This window comes from Gallus gallus, chromosome 1 (genome assembly GCF_016699485.2).
Source record: "Gallus gallus isolate bGalGal1 chromosome 1, bGalGal1.mat.broiler.GRCg7b, whole genome shotgun sequence".
NCBI classification, from domain to species: Eukaryota; Metazoa; Chordata; class Aves; order Galliformes; family Phasianidae; genus Gallus; species Gallus gallus.
The window spans coordinates 190,379,044-190,400,085 of record NC_052532.1 but is presented as its reverse complement, the minus strand read 5'-3'; the positions used below and the strand labels follow the sequence as shown (position 1 = coordinate 190,400,085).

Sequence of the window (21,042 nt, the reverse complement as noted above, 5' to 3'; positions counted from 1 at the left end):
AAAGCCCAAGGAGAGAGAGCAGACACCAGAATGTTCTTCCTCTTAATCTGGCAAAGGGCTCCAGCTCTGCTCCTTATCTTCTCTGAGATGTATAAATGTCTGTGAAAAGCAAGCAACAGGTTCCCTGTCCTCTTCTGCTGACCTTCTGCATTGAAGTTTATCCTACTGCTGTCACAATCTTTCCCTATGTTTACAAAAAGTTGGAAGACATTGAGAGGCACTGGCAGCAAGCAAGGCGTGATGGCATAGCAAAGACCATCCTTGAGCTTGTCCACAGAGAATGGGAATTGTTCCTATCAGTTCCACCGAGCTGATGCATGATGTTAACCATGGCATGAGACTGCCTGTAGAAGGTTTGATTCAGGCTCAGAAATCTCACCAGTAGAAGCTGCCAGCTTCTGCACTACAGTCACAGAATTGCTCAGGTTGGAAAAGACCTTAAAGATCATCGAGTCCAACCATGAACTAACCATACTGCCCTAACTAATAACCCTCCGCTAAATCATGTCCCTAAGCACCACATCCAAACGGTTTTTAAACATATCCAGGGATGGTGACTCAACCACCTCCCTGGGGAGCCTATTCTAGTGCTTAACAACCCTATTCTGTTCCCCATCCCTATCTACCAGTGCAGGGGGCTGTGTTCCCAGGGAGTAACAAGTCTTATTATTAAAGACTGAGGTAAAGAAGGCATTAAGCACCGCAGCCTTATCCTGATCCTTGGTCACCAAGTTGCCCTTGGCGTCCAACGAGGGATGGAGATTCTCCCTAGCCTTCCTCTTGCTATACCTGTGAAGACAAATTCTGTTTCATGTTAATGCACTACCATATACTGTTAAGTCAGTATTCTCTCATGTCAGCATGTTTAATCAGATTTTTTTTTTAATTAAGCTTTACATTTTGATTTCTTAGTTTTCTAAATGCAGATTTTATTTGCTTCTAATTTCTTCAGCCAGTTTTATCTGAATTTAAACATCTTGGATCCCATCTTTCACTTTCATAGCAACATCAAGTTCAATTTCTAGATACAGAAACAAGACACAAAATTCCCTCTGCAGTTCACTAAGCAGAGCTCATCAGCCATATCTTAACTCAGAGCAAGGAATGGCTGCCTTGATGAAATCCTAGTGCCTCATCTCCAGCCTGCAGAAATTATACACAAGAGTAGAAGCACAAGGTAAAAGCAGTTTGGTTTGGAGTTGCATCGTCTGTAGTTAAAGCAACAGTAGTACCATTCATATAAACATAGAATCACAGAATAGTTGGATTGGAAGGGACCTTAAAGCCCATCTGGTCCCAAATCCCCTGCCACGGGCTGGTTGCCTGCTCAGGCTACCCTGGGCCCACCCAACCTGGCCTTGAGCACCTCTAGGGATTGGACACCCACAGCCTTCCCAGGCAGCCTGTGCCAGGGCCTCACTGTCCTCTGAGTAAAGAATTTCCTCCTATATCTAATCTAGATCTCCCCTATTACAGTTTAAAACTGCAAGTCGTGTTTTTCTTTGAATACATGCAATGTTTTTTGAGCATACATAAAATTCCTGTATTTATGACTGGCAGCATCTGTGTCGTGTGAAGAAATTCATCATTTTAGAGAATAAGAGAACCACAGCGGTTGGAAGGGACCTCTGGAGATCATCGAGCCCAACCTCCTGCTAAAGCAAATATCCTACAGCAGGTTGCACAAGAAAGCTTTCAAATGAGTTTTGAATATCTCCAGAGAAGAAGACTCCACCACATCTCTGGGCAGCCTGTTCCAGGGCTCTGTCACCCCCACAGTAAAGAAGTTTTTAATTGTGTTCATATGGGACTTGCTGTGTTCCCATTTGTTCCCACTGCCCCTCGTTCTGTCACTGGGCACCACTAAGAAGAGCCTGGCCCCATCCGCCTGCCTTCCACCCAATTTATAAGCACTGATAAGATCCTCTCTCAGTCGTCTTTTCTTCAGGCCGAACAGCCCCCGGTCTCCCAGCCTTTCCTCAGACAGAAGATTCTCTGGGCCCAAATCATCTCTGTAGCCCTCTGCTGGAGAGGAACCCAGAAAGGGGATAAGTGGCAACATGGCAAGACTAGGTGGGGAGGGATAACTTCCCTCGACCTGTTGGCCACCATTTTTTAACGCAACACATGATACCATTGGCCTTCACGGCCATATGGACGCTGTTTCTACTGAGTAAATTCACTTGGGGCAGTAAAAGCAAACGCAGCGCCGCACACCGCCTCCCGGGCCTGGGGACGCGCGGTGCACCATGGGAGATGTAGTCTGCGCGCGCACCGGAAGTGGTGGGGCGCTCGGGGTGACGGCGGCACAGCCACTTCCGGCAGCCGTCGCTCATGGAGGAGGCTCGGCAGCAGCGGAGCGGTTGAGGGGGGTTCGGTGGTGGCCGCCGCCATGTTCGGCTGCTTGGTGGCGGGCAGGCTGGTGAGCGGGGCCCTCAGCCCGCTCGGGGCGGGTGGGGCTGCCGAGGGGCCGTGCCTTGGCCGGTTCCTGCCTCCCGTCCCCACGGGCAGCTCCGTTGTGGATCCTGTCCTTTCTGCTAACGAGTAGGCTGGGGCTCCTCAGAGAGAAAAGCTGGGAGCTTAAAAGAACCATATTAATGCCAAAGCGTGCCTTGGCTGCAGGGTGTGGCAGCTGGGGTGAAGAGGAGGAGGTTATCTGTCTCTGGGGTCCCTGTGCCGCCTGTCTGAAGGTCTATTGTATTTCCTGTGTGAACAGGTTGCCGTTCTCCTGGGGTTGTGCCAGCCAGGTGGTCAACAGCCACTTCTTATAGACTTGGCAACCTCTTCTGCACCCTATTTCCCTCCTACGCACGTGGGGAGTGAAGGTATTCTGCTCTTGTAGTGCTGGGTAGGATATACTTCCAGCGTAGGTAGAACACTGTTGTGCCTTTCCAGTGATATTTTTTGCAGTTGTTCTGTTTTGTTTGACTTTCATCTGGCTATTTGCTGTTTAGGTTAGTACCTGCCTCACTTTTTGTTATGTCCGACCATAGGTATGCTTTTGTAAAGGGCTATTTATAGTTAGCCAAAAATGGGAAACATTAACGAGGGCTTTGTTCTCTGTAGGTACAAGCAGCTCCCCAGCAAGTGGCCGAAGACAAATTTGTGTTTGACTTACCGGACTATGAAAACATCAACCATGTAGTGGTCTTCATGCTGGGAACGGTACCGTTTCCTGAAGGAATGGGAGGATCTGTCTACTTTTGTTACCCAGACCAGAGTGGGATGGCAGTGTGGCAGCTGCTGGGGTTTGTTACTAATGAGAAGCCAAGTGCAATCTTTAAAATTTCTGGTTTGAAATCTGGTAAGTGAAGAACAACATAGCAGTCAGCAAAATGGATGTGTTACTGTGTGTATGAGGGAGTAAATGTCAGAAGGTGTTTTTTTTATTAAGTGTTTTTTTATAAAGGTGGTTCTCTGTATTCAAGTAGTCCCTAGCAGATAAGTAACTAGAAACATTCAGTCAGTTTTGTGAAAGTCTGTGTGTACGTTTATGTTCTTAATGCAGTTTCTCGCTCTTCTTATCTTGTATGCAGTGTCAATCTGGAATTTCAGCTCAACAGGTTTGGTGTGTTTTCCAGTGCTTCTACAGAATCTGATTAAGAATGAGTTTGTATTTTCCTTGGTGTGGTTTTCATGTGTTCAGCTAGACAATGTTGCAATATTTCCTCTTGCTCCAGCTGTCTAGCTGTTGTATTCTTTGTAGCACAAAGAAAGGTTTTGCAATGAGCAAAGTGTAGCACAGTGACTTCAGAAAGCTCACTGCCTCTGGTAGTGTGCATTACATAATTGTCCAGTAAGGAGTATTGTCAGTGGAAATCAGTCTTCCAAATATTGTAGTGGTTTTGAGCTGACTCAAAAGGCCAATGCTACCTGAACAGTGTGTGTGTGTATGTATATGTATATATATCTTCTGTTAATACATAATTATGTGGGCATTTTTTTTGTTATGCACATTGTAAAAATGATGAACCACCCCCCAAGACACAGCTTTCTGCCCCTAAGGGAAGGTACGTTCATCAAGCAGCTTTAAAGCATTTCAGTAATAAAGAATGAATTGTATATCACCTGTTTTATTCTGTCAGTTCTTGCAGCATGCTCATCATGCTCCTAAGACTTCCTAATTTGTATGTATTTTCAGAGAGCTTTGTACGTAAAGGTAATTTCAGATGCTTTTGCAGAACAGTACCTTCTAACTATATTTTTCAAGGAAGAAATCTTAACTTTCTTCTGAACTATGTTTACTTCTGTCTCAACATTTTGGTCACATCAGTGTGCAAGGGACTATTCTTGAGGACGAGCTTTGTGGCATGGGTGAATGTGTTATCCATGCCAGGTGGCAGTGCTGTGCTTGCTCTGATCAGCTGTTCTGTTGTTGTCTAGCTTGTTTTGGGCTATAGGAGTCAGAATGAACTGATGCTGTGATAACAAACTGCTTTCAATGAGAGACACTGAGACTGAAAAGGGGAAATAAAAGCGAGTGATTGTAGAGAAAGGAATCAGAGAGGCATCACTGTCTTCTGAAATCTGTTTGACTGTCTCAGGCTAACTGTTGGAGCCTGCTGTTGATATGTATGTATCTGTGAAATGAACCAAGAGGATTAATTCCAGTGACACACCCTTCAGTAAACCAGTGGGGTTCCAGGATATATCCTGCTTCAGAGTACCTTTTTTTTTTTTTTTTTTTCCTAACTAGTAGTTAGCAGTGCTATTCTGTAAAGAGATTAAAGAAAGAGGTAGCTCCATTGTCCAGGTTTTTTTAATGTTGCTACTTAGCTGGGGTTAGGAGAAGCAAGCCAGCCTGTACCCAGGCTTGTAAGAAATATGCAGGTTGAGCAGATGTATCTGACCTGCTGACTGCATGCTAAAACAAGGATGGTAAGGGCTAGCTTGAACAACAAATAACACAATGAAGTTAATGTGGTCTTTGCAACTTCTAATGGAACAAAGAGGCTACCTGCTCCGTTTATGAGCTGGAACAGTTGTGCAGCTCTAGAAGCATCCAGAATGTCAGCTTGTTATTAGGTTAGGAGTGTTAGGCACTCTGAATACTGAGGGTCAAGGAAAATGGTGTTGCCCAAGGATTTTAATTTGCTTCTCCTTCTTTCTGTCCCTTGCTCACTTAAGAAGGCCAGTGCTGGTGAAGATAAGTATTTCTGAGTTTGGTACAAGTAGTTTACCAGGACTGAACTAAAGGGGAAATTGCTTTTGGGAAGTGCACTTCAATATGAAAAATAGATTTTGTGGACTGAAGACTATATCGTTAACTTGGACTCTTTCTTGATTGTGTTGTTACTCAGGTAATCTTTTCTGAATAAGAGATTTCCAGATCAGGTTCTGAAGGAGTCTCTCTCATCTAAAAGATTCCTGTAGAGCTCCTGTATAGCTGTTGGGAGCTGGTCAGACTGTACTTCTCAGTAGTCTCGGTAGAAACTTTTCAAGTCTAAAAGCAGACTTCTCTGTTGTTCCTCCTCCGAACTTTTAATACTTCTTAAGAAGCTGTGTTAAAGTTTCAATAGAACAGTGCTTGTAAATGTAGTGGAACTGAGTCAGAAGGTACTTCAGATTTCAGTTAGCATTTTTTTGCAGCTCAAAGTATAGTATTTACAGGTCTGCAGGACGGCTCTTTATTGGCTTTGCTCTCTACTACTAGTAAGACACCAGAGAGGGCTACTGAAGCCTCAGTACTTCTTCCATTGCATTTATTTGAATTTCTTTAGGAAAAAAATAGATCATCCTAGTAGCACCACAGCCCCCTAAAGAGGGTTGTATGATTAAAGCCACTTGTCTCTAGATGTTTGTCACTGTGTGCAGAGATTCTAGCTGAAGCTGAGGTAGGAATTGCTGGTTAATACTGAGTCAGAAGTGATGACGGGCTGGGATGATGCCTGCAAAAGCAATATGCAACTTGGGGATGTTTTTTTCTGCTTAATGCATTGTTCTTTTCGTGGCTTTTGCAAAGCCAGAGGCTTTTCTGCTCCGTGGTTATTTCTTTGACACTTGCTGCCCTTGGTGGTTTCAAGCTGTTCTGATGAGATGTGGGGCTGTGCAGCCCCACTCAGGGGTAGCTTTAAGTCAGAGTGATCTTGAAGGAACGTTGTCTGTTTTTTTCATGCACAAACAGGTTCAGAAGCACCACGTTTGAATGAGTGAGTCAAGCTGTTGTGCAGCAGTGTTGTATGTTTCCTGTTTTTCTGTAATGTATGTGCTTGCGTGTACATGTACCTGTGTTTGGACTGCGCTGTCTGATTTCTGTGATAGGGAGGTGTGGAACACACCTCCCACAAGGGACCTCATATAGAAAAAAACACTGGGATCTCAATAGCACTATCTTCAAATGTTTATCAGGTCTAACATGTGGTGTTTGTGGTGCTTTCAGGGAAGGGAAGCCAGCACCCCTTTGGTGCCATGAACCTCCCGCAGACACCAACGGTGGCCCAGATTGGCATCTCGGTGGAGCTGCTGGAGAACCTGGTGCAGCAGACTCCTGTGGCAAATGCTGCTGTGTCATCAGTAGATTCATTCACGGAGGTATTACAAACATCCTGTTCTCAGAAATCCTCTGCAGTTCTGATGTTTTAAATGTATAGGGTCTGAAGAACTAATTCAGAATACAAAACAGAGCAATTGTGGGTGGTTTTATGTTTGTAACCAACCTAGTTGTCATCAGGTCATTTGGATGGATAGTTTAAAAATTTGAAATGACTTTTTCTCACACTAGAAGACTGTCTCCTGTAAATGATCAGATTTTGTATTTTTATATTCAGCCAATGCATTCTATCATACCCGTGTCACTGTTACAAAAAGTTGGCGAGACTTCCATATAGGAGCAGCTACAGTGAAATGCATGTGAGACAGTGGATCTCTGCTGATTTCTAGATGCTGGAATTTAAGTGCACAGAATTCTGCAAGGATGGTCAAAAATTACTCAAAAGTTAAGGTATACATGTGCTGGATTAATATAAATATCTAGGTGTACCGCTGACTCATGGGAAATCCTTCTGATTTAGTGATGCAGAATTATAAAATCATGCTTTTTCCCACAGAAATGTGTTTTGTTTTGTTGTTTTTTCATCCTGTGGAACAGGATTTTTTTTCTTTCTGTGTGAAAAAGGAAGACAACCTGCAGTAGTGGCCAATTTTTACCTAACCTGTGTGTTAGCCTTAACCTCTGGAAATCCTCAGCCAGCGCAAGCAGTTAGTTCACACTCTAACAGTAGTTCAAGGCAAACTAGATCTGAATAGCAAGTCTTAATTTCTCTAAAACTGATGGCTCTGGCATTATCTTATAAGATTTCAGGACCTGAAGAGGCTTTTCTTGAGGCTTTTTCTTCTTGCTCACTTTTCCTACAGATATTTGCTGAGGTAGACTGGTAATTGAACAGTAATCCTGATCATGAAGCTGATGTCCTCTGACAGTTTATACAAATAATATCTTCACATAGGTAAATGTCTCTTTTGGAGAAAGTTAGTAGTTGACTACAGCTATTTTGTATACAAGAGCTAACTGAGATTTTTTGGGGTTGGGGAAGTTAGGAGCTAGTGACATCTAAGTAATATTTCTGATTCCATTAGTTCCTATAATAGTTAAGTCATAGAATAATAAGGTACATTTGAGGCTTTTTGCATTTCAACTGGTGGATTTTTCTGGCAATAATATTTAAAGAAAAGAAACCAGCTCATTACTGCATAATATTAGTAAAAAATGTTATTCTAATTAGGTGGGTTTTCCTTTTTAAGAAGGAATAGAATGTTAACTGTAATTTTTAAGCTAAACTGTGGCATTGTTCTTCCACTACATTTTTAGGAAGGTTTATGAAGCTTTATGTTATATTTATATGTAGTTTTGTACCTAGAGAAATGTATCGTATTAAAAAAAAATGGAAAGAAGTGAAACAGTAGCTCACTTCTGTGTGAGGGGGTGTGGCTGAGGGTGGGCTACTTGATTCTCAGACATCAGCTCTTCCAATCCATTTGTGTCAGAGCAGGTGGAGGGGAACTTTGGAGCAGTTGTATCCAGTTCTGGGGCCTCAGCATGAGAAGTCCAGAGGAGGGCCATGAAAATGATAGAGAGCTGAAGCACCTCTCCTGTGAAGACAGCTGGGTTTGTTCAGCCTGGAGAACAGAAGGCTTTACATAGGCCTAATGTGGCCTTTCAGTATATAGAATGAGTTTTTAAGAGTCTTTTTTCCTTGTACTGAAAAGGCGAGTGTAATGGTTTTAAACCAAAAGAGGGTAGGTTTAGATCAGAAATTAGGAAGAACTTCTTCATGATGAGAGTGGTGAGATGCGACATCCACAGCTTCTGTAGGCAACCTATCATTGGAAATGTTCAAAGTTGGGTTGGACAGGACTTGGAGCAACTAGAGCTCATGCAAGACGTCTGTGCCCATGGCACAGGCATTGAACTAGGTGATCTTCAGAGGTTCCTTCCAACCCAGACTATTGCGTGATTCTCTATATTGCTCCAGATTCTGTTTTACTCTATCATTTTACTGTCTCTGAAAATAATTTGTTCCCCCACCAAAACAACAGATTTATTTTTCTCCTACAGCAAGTAGGGGAAAGAAGAAAATATCATAGACTACATAGCTGAAGGAAATTTCCCTGCTGGGAGTCTGGTGATGAGTTGTAATCATAGAACCAAGGTTGGAAAAGACCTCCAAGATCATCCAGTCCAACTGTCTACCTACCACTAATATTTACCTACTAAAGCATGTCCCTTACTACAAAATCTGAACATTTCTTGAACACCCTCAGATATGGTGACTCCACCACCTCCCTGGGCAGTCCATTCCAGCACCTGAGCGCTCTTTCAGAGAAGTTATTACTAATACCCAGCCTGAACCTCCCTCGGCACAACTTGAGGCTGTTCCCTCAAGTCCTATTGCTCATGAGGCAGATTGCTGGAGACTTTTCAGCTGGTTGAGCAATTACTTTTTAGCTGTGAGTCAGACTTCTCAGCTTTAACTTGGTCTACTGTTCATCTGATGGTTTGGCACTGAATCACTTCTTTGTCACAAAGAAAATGTTCTCCCTGGAGCTCTTTAACTAGTTGGATGAAATTGTCCAAGGGGGACAGAAGTGAAGATCTGAAAATGTTTCCTAAACAGTAGGTGGATCTGAGGGCAAAACTACGAGTTAGGATTTTTTGATCTCTTTTTAAACTGACTTCTCTTGCTCTAATGTTTGTACTTTCCCACTGGATTCTAGATGACGGTGCTGTTTTTATTTCACATAGGAGTTTTATGTCTGCTGAAATACTGCACAACAAATGATATTTAACAAAGTACTTACTTAGTATCTTTCTTTTATTTCAGTTCACCCAGAAAATGTTGGATAACTTCTATAATTTTGCGTCCTCGTTTGCTGTTACTCAGGCACAGATGACACCAAACCCCTCTGAGGCTTTCATTCCTGCAAATGTCGTTCTGAAATGGTAATGGAAATGATCTTTAGTATCTAGTGTATATTTTTCCTAGGCATCAAAACCATTGTTTTCTAAGTATTACTGTCATGCTATTCCAGTGAGATGATGCAGAAATGCTGTTCTGAATCTAAGATGCTCTGTCTGCTGGTTTTAAACTTGTCACCATTCTCATGTAAATTTTATACCTGTGCATTTTGTTGCATCTGGAAATGTCACCTTTCATACGTGTAGGTTTGCAGTGTGTTGCTGACTGCAAGTTTCTGAGTCATGGGAAAATGGAAACTGATGACTGTCGGTTTGTTGTTATGAGTTGTTTTTATGCTTGTAGCCTTCATAGACATAGTGCCATAGGGGTTATGTTGCTTAAGAAGGTGGGAGGGATGGAGAAATCATGTTCCAAGTTTACATGGTTCTCCCACCAGCATGAAACGGTCTCCCTGAGAGTTGTTTTCCAGCAACTGGCTTAAAAGAGAATTCCTGGGAGGGATGGTTATAGTCTGGAGGTGAACTGTGGGCAGTGCTTCAGAATGTCTTTAAAATTCCTTTCTGCAGTTTGTAAGTTTAGCCATTTTTTTGCCTCAATATTTATTGACATAAGCCCTTCTTAAAACAGTATTTTGGGCTTTCTGGATACATGAGTCATTACTGTAGGTCAGCACAGGTATGTGAGCAGTTAACATAAGCAGTATGTTTCCTTTGGAAATGTAATTTGATGCAGATTTCATCTACATAGAAGGTAACTGTAAGCATCCCACATGTGGGGGGTCTCCAGTGAGAAACCAAAGGGAAGGCATGCTGAAAAAGCAGTCTAATAGCTGGCTGCTCCCTGAGTAATGCTGAATTTGCTTTTGTTCTAAACAGTAAAGTGAAGCGAGGCATGACTCCAATAAAGCAAACACATTTGTGTATGTAAATCTGTTAAATTGATTAACGCCACAAGAGATTAAAAAAAAGTTTCATTTCATCTGTTTGTGAGTCGTTATAATGTATTTAATTATAGCTTGTAAAACAGAGTATATGAAGTCTGCAGTGGGCTGGCTGCAATGGAAATGCACTGAATTGGCTTAGAATGCCATTAATCAATAAGCCTTTCTCTTTTTTTAATATGAGTAGGATGATAATAAAGCCTTTCAAAATTTCTTCTCTAATTGGAATTGGCTTAGAAATTTCCAGATGTAGATGTTTTCGTTGTCTTTGTTTCAGTGGTAGTAGCTTGTGTTACCTTAAAGCTTGTGTTTGTGATGATTTGAAGGGCTTTCCAGGCTCTTGTAGCTCAGAGTCTGCAAGTTGAGAAGGGAAATTGCACTTCCTCTGGTTTTGGTTTTCTTTCACTGTTCTGGATCTGTAACGAATTCCAACATTGTTTGCATGTCTTTGCTGGTTAGGAAAGTGAAATTAGGATGACATGTTTGCATGCTTCATTCTACACTGTTAATTACTTTATTAGATTTTGCTAAAATGTTACTGTGGATAATAAATGTGGAAGGCAGAATTATTTGGTGAGAGGAAAAAATAATGGGGACTCATTTCTCAGGATTTCTATTAGGGTTTATTTATGTACTTATTTTTTGTAGGTATGAGAACTTCCAGAGACGCCTGACACAGAACCCTCTCTTCTGGAAAACATGAGCTTGAATCATGTCATTTGAAGTGCTCTCTGATGTGGAATACACAGCAAATAACTTCACGGAAGAACTTTGAGGCAGAAAAAAACGATTAGTCTGAATAGACCAACTTGTAACTTTTATATTACTCAAATTATTTAAAATTAAAATCTGTTAAAACTACTTGCCTATGTGTGTTGGTTTTTTTTTTTAAATGGAAGTGCTTGACTACAGCAAGAGTCAGTGATGCGTGTGTAGAAAGACTCTTGAAACTGTATTTAAAATGGAAGGAATTACAAGATGAAAAATGATAAAGCAGTTTCATGCTTGTGTGAAGTTTTGAGGAGATATTTAAGTAAAATTAATGTAGCTTTTCCCTCTTAGTCTCATTGTGAAGGATGATGGGGAAACTGAGAATATGCTGATGTTTTTCTTGCTGGTCCTTGTGCTGTAAATGCTTTTAATTTGTGGTCAGCTAAGATTCCTGTCCTCAGCTTGTATAGATAGTACATCTCCCTTTCTTTGTCTGGAAGATGCTGTGGAGCTTGATCTCAGGTATCTGTCTTGAACTTTCCCTATGTGAAAGCATAGTTTAGAGTAGTCTATGGGACTCTTTACCTGCAGGCAAAATAAATACCTTCGAAACAGCTGTTAGGGGTGTACTTGGATTTATATTAGATTTGTATTTTGCAGCCTAGAGCTGTGAGGTGACAGGTTATTGACAGTGGAGGTACTTCATGAATTTTGTCTCCATTCAGCTTTCTCTATGGCATGAGGAGTAAGAAGAGGGAGAAAAATGCTTTTTGGTATGTAGAGGTTTTTTTTTTTCTGTGAGAATAGTGGGTTACATCAAGATGTTTTAAGTCATTTCAAGGATCTGTGAGGTACCTTTGCAGTGTTTGAGGGGAATTTATTGGTGTCTATGTAGAGAAACTCATTGATGTAGAGTGAACTGAAGCTTGTCTTGATCCTATGAGCCTCCCCATAGAACTTGTCTGTTCTTGGAACTTAGAACAGAGCGTCTCCATCAAAACAAGGAATGTCGTTTCTGAGTGATGCTGGGGGTAGGGGGAGTTGCGTTGGGTGAAGCTGGTGTCCTTTGTTTAGTATGAGAGAACATCTTCTCTTCAGTATTATCAAACATTTAATGTTCCAGACAGCACGATGTCACTAGTGCTACTGCAGTGTTTTGTTTCTAAGCACCCTGGTGTCTTGTAGAAGTTTGCTTGATGTTTCAAGTAGGCCTGCCATCACTACTCCCAATTTTCCTACATGTAATGTTGGAAGAGTCATCTAAGAAGGAATTGGTGACAAAGCAGAACAACTTTCTGCTATTTCCTCCACCCCTGTGTCAACGTGTGAGACAGATGCCAGTATTTGAATGCATTCAAAATGCTTGGGTGCAAATGGTGGTGGTTGGGGATAGTCCTAATTCCTTAGAAGGGGTTCCAGGTGTTATCTTTCTGTCTATCATCCCATTCTCTGCTGCTGTCATGTTTCATTTCCTCAAGGAGAAGCCACTCTAAAGCTCTCTCTAGGGAGATAGGCAGTGTTGGGCCGGAGCTCACAACCTTGTTCCAGGCGTGATGAGTTTTGAATCCTACAAAACTTCCACAAATGATTTACTGTATGGAAATACTATAGTGCAGAGGTGTGGAAGTTAATTTTCCAATATGCTGTTTTAGGTTTCTCCCTCACTGTGAGACCATTTGGAGGTGGATTGTCCCTGTGGACTTGCATAACATTCTGTTGATATTGATGGTGAATGGATGTAAATCTCCCTCCAGGTGAGAGGTAACTTCTCTGCTCATTAAGGACTTAACTTTCTCCAGGCTATGAAGAAGGGAATACCAAACAGCACTCTGCTCATTTCCTGGCATCATACAACCAACCTTCTCATTTGTTCTTTTATTCAGGAGCATGTTTTATCTTTTTCCTTCACTACCAGATGTTGTAGCCAAGTTTCCTACTTTTGGCACAGTCCTGGGGACAGCACTGAGCAGCACATGGGCTGAGTCTCAGCAGGCTGTGGTTCACTTCAACCCATAGCCCATGGGGACTTTGGGGATGAGGCAGCTCCCCAAAATGGTCAGTTCAAGGTGAAGCCTACAAGAGCTCCTTGCAGGGAAAGAGAGCATCGTCCCTCTTCTGACCCATAAGTGACAGTGGGGTCAGTTGTGACCTAGGGGTTGGTGCTGCCCAGCCTGGTCGTGCCTGCTGCTCTCGTGTGCTTTTCTCTTGTGCTGCTTTGCTGTGTGAAGGAGAAGAGAGGCAGTGCGAGAGCACTGAATGGCTCCTCTGAAATCCAGATGAGGGTGTTTATAACGGTGCAAGAGAGAAACATCTTTGAACTTTCAGGTCCAGGTGTTAACATAGAGGGTGAGTATGACAGCCGTGACTTCCTTTTTCTGGCCACGGAAAGGTGACTGGAAGGCATCTGAAAGAGCCTTGTTTCCAACACTGATGTCGCTCACAACCAAAGGTAAGAGCATCTGGAGCTTTTTCATGATAATGCCTATTCAGTTGTGGGAAAGGATTGTCCTGCCCAGTGCTGGTGCAGCTTCACCTCAAGTACTGCATGTGATTTGGGGCACTACAGTAAAGGACATCTAGTATTAGATATGGAGGTTGGTGGCCCTGCCTGCAGCAGGGGGTTGGAGCTTGGTGATCCTTGAGGTCCCTTCCAACCCAAGCCATTCTATGATCAAGCTATTAGAGAGCATTGAAAAGAGGGCTATGGAGGTGGGGAAGAGTTTGGAGGGGAAGGTGTGTGGGGAACAACAGGGCCTGAGGGAATGGCGTGGAGCTGTGTCAGGGGAGGGTTGGGGGGGTTACTGACCCAGAGGGTGATAGGCATGGAATAGGCAAGGGGCACAGCCCCGAACTTCCAGAGCTCAAGGAACATTGGGACACCACTCTCAGACGAAGAGTTTGTGTTTTGGGCAGTCCTGTGCAGAACTTGGAGTTGGACTCTGATCCCTGTGGTTCCCTTCCAACTTGGGATAGTCTGTGATTCTAAGTACAATAATTGGTTTAGGAATGTGCTGCGTGGTGGTAAGCTTGGTGACATCGAGCACGACAAGTCTTTTGTTTGCTCTGCAGAGATCGTGCAGATTTGGGATCAGGTGTCTCTTGACGTTCAGCGGCAGTTGGCACTGAGCAAGGTGATCTTCATGCCCTGTGTTCCCTCTCATACTCTGGTAGTTTGGTAGCCTGACCCTCCCAAAGTCATTAAATATGATTAATGTATCCAACTGTACTTCTCTTCCTTTGCTATTTTTTTTTCCTGCTTTAAAATGCAATTTACAAGTGGGCCACAAAGTAGATTTTTCTGAATATTTACAAAAAAAAAAAAAATAAAGTCTACTCAAATGATTGATGCTTTCAGTTTCCATTCCACAGTGCCAGAGTAGATCACCCAGATCACCTGATCCTTTCAGGATGCATTAGAGATTTCAGAAACCCTCTAATTGAAGGGTGCTTGTGTTAATTTTTCTTGAAATCCTTACATGTTTTCCTTTCTCCTCTTCTTCCTTCTAGAGCATTGAAATAGTTGGACTGGGGACTTTTGCTGTTCATACGCAAGAGCTACGCAGAGGAAGGAATGATTGCTTGCTCATTCGCAGACCTGTATTTCAAATGTCCAATATTATCAGAAGAATTTTTGATCTTAACTATGCTAAAAGAATTATGCCTGGTGAGAAGATGGGGTAAAACTATATTTCCTATTGATAGCACCTTCAGGGTTAAACCACAACATTGTTTTTCTTCTAGAATGAAAACATAGCATCATGTCATCCCAGCTGAAACCAGGATGTTCCTTTGAAACACTGGGCATGCCTGACTGGTGTCTAGCAATAGTTGCTGGGCCTAAAAGTTATCACATTGGCCATAAATCTATGCTACTTCTTGAGTAGTCTGAGCATTTCTCAGAGGGTCTGAGCAGCTTTTCTGTTTTCCTTAATTGTACGTGTATGTACAGAGCATGCTGCATCACTCAGCCCCTCCATGCCTGCAAACTGAGTGGGGGCAGTTACAATGGCCTTATCATAGCACCTGGACTCAAGAAGCCCATTCTGTAACATGTAATTGTCTGAAGGCCTGAAGACCGCTGAAAGCTGATTGCAATTAGAATCTTAGTAATGTGTCACTGTGCTTCTCTTGTGTTTATAGGTTCTACACTAGCTGTCCCATTGGACTATGCCGCAATTGCCCTAGAGACATCTCATTCCCTGGATACTGTGGAGAACTGTGTAAATGAGACTGTGATGTATCTCTCTCGCTGTATCTCAAACGGACTGAATGTTGACTTTGTTCTCAGGGATATGGGTGTTCTTCTTATCAGGCAAAAGAAAGTCAAAATGAGGTTTTATGAAAACTTTCTTCTCAGCCTGGATGCAGCAGGAAACTTGAAGGAAATTATTACCAGTGTAAGTCTTACACAATACAACTGAGAGGATTTCCAACTGACTCTCAAGGGCCTGTTGAACTGGTGCCTCCTGGTGTGCCATGACTTATCTGGCCACTTGGCTTAGATGTAAAGTACAACAGAGGGAGTTGCTCTTTGGACTTCTTGTATAGTTGGTTGTCCTGCTGAAATGTAAGACATGAAAGACAGCTGTGTTGGATCAAACCAAGGATCACAGAACAGCTGAAATTGGAATGGTCCTCTGGATATCATCTTGTCCAAGTCCCTTGCTCAAGCAAAGCCACTTAGACCAAGTTGCCAAGGACCATATCCTGGTGGCTGTTAAATACTGATCACTGGGCTGATGGATCCAGTCCAGCATTCTACCCCTGAAGACTGAGGGAAGAACCAACCTGTGCTCACCACCGCTGACTCCTCCAGTAGTCAAGAGATTTATTTTCTGGTTTAATCCATTAAGTGTCACTCTTAAAGAAAGGCTGGCAGTTTAAGTACCTAGAATCAGTTCTTTGAATTGGTATCTCTGCTTGTTGTAATGAGAGGCTAAAGTTAATGCAAGAGGACTTTGCTGGAGAGCATTGCAGGAGGCAGCTGCTGCTTTTATCAGCTGAAAGGTTTGCTACCTTGGTTAGCAACATGTTAATTGCCTTGAGATAATCTTGCCTATCTCTGTCCCTCTTGCAGAGGAAGAAAGGGACGATGAACTGGGTCATTTCCCAGGGAGAAACTGGAGTTTCTGATGTCTGTACAGAGCCTGACATCCTGTTTCCCAGGTGAGGCTGTTTGTTACCATTCACCTATGATATGAGCAGCCTCTCACCTCATGTTGGGCAGCACGTTACTGGGGGTTTTCTGCTGCTCATGCATTTACTGAGAAAGATTCATTCACAGGACACTCCATGCTTCATGTTCCTTGAACTGAATGATGTATGTCTTCATGTGAAGTAATAGAGAGAAGTGGTTTCTCATATGTTGCCATAAATCAGGCAAAATAAACATAATTTATTCTTTAGACAGAATTTGTGGAGCATAGAGAAGACGACAGGCAAATAAAGGCAACTTCTTCAAGTTTCACCTGTTTTTTCTTCTTTCCTTTTGATGAGACTGCAAAAGGAAAGCTAACAGGAAGGTTTATAGTGGGATGAGTCTGAAGTCTAATGCTGCAAAGTAGCTCTTATTCATGACCCAAGCAATGGAGTTAGTTAGAAAGGATATCCAAGTGAATGAGAGGGTAAAACTAAAACTTAAAATGCCCTGAGTATATTGGACAGCAAGAGACCTGCATGTTATCCAGGTGCACTCAGGATGAGAGATGGTCACCAAATGGAGCAAGGAGGTTTTGCATTAATTTTCACTGTTAGCAAGCTGTGACTAGTGAGACCTTCAGGATGCATTGGCAGAGCCTTTCCTTCCCCAGGTACTGGAGTCCCTTCCCATGTAACTTCATTTCCAACTAAAGCCTTTGAGGGCATTTCATTTTAAGTGGCAGGCTGCGAAGTACTTGTAAGATATCTCTGCATCAAGACAAGGTCACTCATGAAAGCTGCAGAGGGAATGTGCCCTTCATGCATGTACAGGTATTGCCTTCTTGTTTGCAGCCTGAAGTTTAAGACCGAACATGGAAAATTCCTCCTTGAATCCCTCCGTGAAAGACCTACCAAAACCTTGCAGGAGAAGAAGACAAAATAATGTGTTTAAGGAAAAGATTAACAGAAAAGGTAATGTCAGAGCAGATTCCTGGTAGCGCTCAGTGTGTTCTCCCTGTGAAGTAACGCTGCTTCTCCAAGAGACTCTGTCAGGTCCTGGCATCTCCCAACCAACCTTTCACAAAAGGGAAACAATGAAGCAATGGAAAAAAAAAAAAAAACAACGTTGCCAGGAGTAGTACTGTTCTGCAGGAAAAGCACTGGACAAAATGCCAGTGATCAAAACCCACTAACACTGGGGGAGATGGGGAATTAACAGTCTCAGTGGTATGTATGACCTAGGAGTGTCTGTGTGTCATTCTCATGTGAATCCTCAGCAAGGTGCTGTTGTGAGGGCGACATTGTTTCATAACCGCAGGGATTCTTGCAGCTCTTCCTCATAGCAGTCCTGTGGAAGTCGGGGCTGTAGACCTGACGGAATGGTCAAGGGAGAAAATCAAGAGAAGAGAATCCCCCATTAGGTGAGTCTGTGGCAGAAACTGTGGAGGGTAATGCTGTGCCTCTGTATGTGTGTGAGCAAGATGTTTCCTTTGGAGGTATGTGTGAAATCTGAAAGACTCTGACTCACAAGGAATAGCAGGAGGATGCAAGTAGCAAACTTCTTCAAGACCTTTTGGATCCACTTCATTTTACTTGAGTTGTCTTCCAGTGCATTCTGTTTAGTAACTGAGTGGGGAGAATTGTTCCATTAGTTGAGGATTATTTTCCTGTACTCTTATTTGAATGAGCCTGCTCTTTTTGTCTTCTGAGAGTGATGTTCAGGGTCTAACAATACTTTGTGAGAGGGAGGAGAGGTCTCAATGCCCTCTGAACCACTCCTTGCTGGTATCAGCACATCTAAGCTTTGTTCAACACTTTGGACTCTTCCCAAACACCAGCAGAGTTCAGAGGTGACTAACCATGAAGGAGCAATCTTGCTCACTTAAAAAGGTGTTGCTTGAGCAGGTAAGACATAATTCATGTCAGTCTGTGCTCCCCAGAAGCACAGCTGGCTTCTCTTGGAGGGCTAACATCAATACCAATAAGGCCTCCTGACCTTGGAGCCTGGAACCAGGGCTGCGTTACACAGCTCAGGGCTTCTGCCTTCACTTTTTGTTGGAGAGAGGCAAGAGACAATGCTTAGTTGTACAGATCCTCCATGTGTACCTGAAGCAGGTCCTCTGCTGTGAACATCAGCTGTAAGCAGACTTGTCCTGGCCCCACTCAAAATGCTCCTGGTATGGATCTTTAGGAGGCTGTATCAAGATGAGGGAAGATCCTGTAAGGAACTGGATTGTAAACAACACTTCAAGCAGAACCCAGAACTGAGTCTGATGTTCCTGACCACAATTATCAAAGCAACAGCAGTAAACTCTATGGAGTTCTGCATTTATAATGACAACTTTAATTGTAAAAACCCTTAGTACAATGATGTAGATCCTTAACAAAGTCAACTTTGTTCTAGATCCCAAAAGATACAATTGAATACATGAGGCAGAGCCCAGGTAACTTACCTAGCACAGCCCTCAGTTGTTTTCCAGAAGCCTTGGGAGAGTAACCAAACCCTCAGACTCCTGCTCAGCCAAAGACTTGGTTTTCTCTAAGATGTCCATTTGTGGAGAAGCAGCAATGAAGGCAGTTAACAAGGCCCAGGCTGAACTGCTGGAATGGATCATTGCAATCATTCTGCATGACCCATCAAATCCTCCTGTAGGATTTGGCAGATTTTGTTATGCAGATGGCAGATACCACATATAGCTGACAACATCACAGGTGGTATTGGAAGAAAAGGGAGGAGACAAATGGAAACTGGAGTAAAAGTTGTTGTGACACAGTACTGAAAGCTGTGTGGTGGTGAGTTCTCAGGTTTTCACACTACGGTGCAAGTGCCTGCTTGCTGTGGAAGTAAAATAATTAACACCTCACTGGCCTCTGGAGGCCCCACTAATTAAGAACTGCATGTCAGCATGAACTAATGGCCACTCTGAGTCAGCCAATTAATAAAGGACCAAGGATAATTTTTAATTAAAAATGAAAGAATGAGGGGAAAAAAAAGGGGGGGGGAAGGTTATTATCTAGAGTTTCTTTTGCTGATTGTCCGGAGCCTTCCTGTACATTGTAATCCATGTGTTCCTTCTTGCATTTTTCTGTAGTCTTGCTATATGACTTGGTGAAAACTGAATTGTATAACCTAAAGGCAGATAAAAATGCAACAGCCTAGTCTTGGCAGTTTGTTCCAGCAGAGGAAGTCACTCTGCTGCTCTGCCTTGTCTTCGATAGCTATAGTAACAAGCTGCTTCTGTTCTGACTAGGTCAATACTGACTTCATGTCACTCTACAACCCTTTTTATTGCTTGGGTTTTAAGAAACCAGACTAGATCAAGTGGGTGGGATTGTTAAGTCTCCCCCTCACAAGCAGGTTTTCACAGTATTTTCTAAGTACGCTCCTGTTGTCTTGGCTCCAGTCTTGCAGGATGCAAATAAACATATGTAACCATATGTGTTTGAATTCAGCAGTGTGCATTAAAAATGTCTCCTAGTGCACTAGCCCTTGTAGGTACACAGCCAGATCCTCTCTCTCTAAGCTTAGTTATTATGGCATGTGCTTAACAACATCACTGTAAACTACTTTTCTTTCCAACCTACTGTGGCTGAGCTTGCAGAAAAGAAACTTGCAGAAGGAAGCTTTCCCTTCACACTGTATCAGATAAATCTCTTTCAAAACAACTGCAGATTACTCACTTGGACTGCCATGCTGCTTAAGCATAAGTGTTTTTTTTTGCTCTCCTCTAAGGAGTACTGGTTACATGGTGGGTTACTGGATTTCATTGCTGTGCAAGATTTGAAAATACAATCACTATGGGATGCTTAAGGAAAAAGGCATTTTGTTTATCTACAGAAATATAACTTAAGACAATTCTAGGTGCTCAAAGCCCTGTACAATCCAACTCTGAACAGTCAGCTAGACAAGCTCCTTAAAAGACAGTCAAGATACTTGAGGCCATCTGCAGTCATTTATGCTGTAAGCATCTACACCTCATTCATCCCAAACTACAACTACAGAGAGAAGCTGGTACTGCTGAGTTATATGACATACCCAAGAACTAGTTTCATCCTCATTCAGAAGTACCCCTCCTATTCTGACTGCTATATATTGTCCCTATACTGTGGCTATCTCCAGTTGGGTGAGTAGTCTCCTACATTGTGTATTTTAACTCATCTATCCTGAACTAGAGCAACTGTTCTTTAATATTTTTTGCACAAGTAACCTTAAGTGCTTCAGTAACTGCTGTTTTTTTCCTACTTCACTCATGTTCTGTTCCGTGTAGCTTTGTCCTAAGAGATATTGAAAGTCTTTAGTATTTCTGTGTGACAAGCAGGTAAATCTAACCAATGCTGTTCATATCAGAAGCCTAAATCTGAGACAGACACTGTATACCATAACCACCTGTACTTCAGAGGTGAGGTTTACAAAGTTTCTATTAGCTCTGACATTTTTTTTGCTGTGTCACAACAGTGAGGAGCTCTATGACTCTGAAAGAAACAGCGAGTCCAGTCCCACTGCAGGGAAGAAATGGTAAATACATCAACAGTGCTGACACTGCATTTCAAAGAACAGAGAGCCCCCACCAAATGGGACCCAACCCTAAATCACATTTCAAAGGAAACCTCTTGGAACATTTTCCTGCATGTTGAGAGAACAGTCGTCAGAATATTATGAGTTGATAATGCTGAAGCCACCCCTAATTGTATTTAGGCCTTTATTTAAGTACCACCCTTCCTTCCTCTCAGAACAGCTCATTAGTAAGAACATACAACTTACAACATAACAAGCAACTACGGCTGAAAGTCACAACTGCTTTTGTGTCCTATTTCACTTTTAGCATTTGCAAACAC

The 21,042-nt window shown here is 42.6% G+C and overlaps 2 protein-coding genes across 8 annotated transcripts; both read left to right on the top strand.

The window, feature by feature from the left end:
• The first annotated feature begins 2,305 nt into the window (after positions 1-2,305).
• Positions 2,306-11,217, top strand: HIKESHI (Hikeshi, heat shock protein nuclear import factor). Of its 5 annotated transcripts, none has more exons than XM_046942774.1 (6): positions 2,306-2,422; positions 2,717-2,825; positions 3,067-3,304; positions 6,380-6,531; positions 9,321-9,439; positions 11,005-11,217. In XM_046942774.1, exons 3-6 carry the CDS (start codon positions 3,154-3,156, stop codon positions 11,057-11,059), a joined length of 477 nt encoding a protein of 158 aa, XP_046798730.1. In that variant the 5' UTR covers positions 2,306-2,422; positions 2,717-2,825; positions 3,067-3,153; the 3' UTR covers positions 11,060-11,217. The 5 variants fall into 5 exon arrangements, with proteins under 5 accessions (XP_046798730.1, XP_046798727.1, XP_046798726.1 ...); XM_046942771.1 differs by having other exon boundaries at positions 2,717-2,848; XM_046942770.1 differs by having other exon boundaries at positions 2,717-2,954.
• An 833-nt stretch (positions 11,218-12,050) lies between these two features.
• Positions 12,051-17,330, top strand: CCDC81 (coiled-coil domain containing 81). 3 transcript variants are annotated; one of them, XM_040649511.1, is made up of 8 exons: positions 12,051-12,098; positions 12,720-12,821; positions 13,393-13,516; positions 14,137-14,198; positions 14,575-14,731; positions 15,208-15,464; positions 16,145-16,233; positions 17,059-17,330. In XM_040649511.1, the coding sequence occupies exons 3-8, from the start codon at positions 13,420-13,422 to the stop codon at positions 17,147-17,149; spliced, it is 753 nt and encodes a 250-aa protein (XP_040505445.1). In that variant the 5' UTR covers positions 12,051-12,098; positions 12,720-12,821; positions 13,393-13,419; the 3' UTR covers positions 17,150-17,330. The 3 variants fall into 3 exon arrangements, with proteins under 3 accessions (XP_040505445.1, XP_040505451.1, XP_040505448.1); XM_040649517.1 differs by having other exon boundaries at positions 12,056-12,140; XM_040649514.2 differs by lacking the exon at positions 12,051-12,098 and having other exon boundaries at positions 12,342-12,821.
• Positions 17,331-21,042: the final 3,712 nt, after the last annotated feature.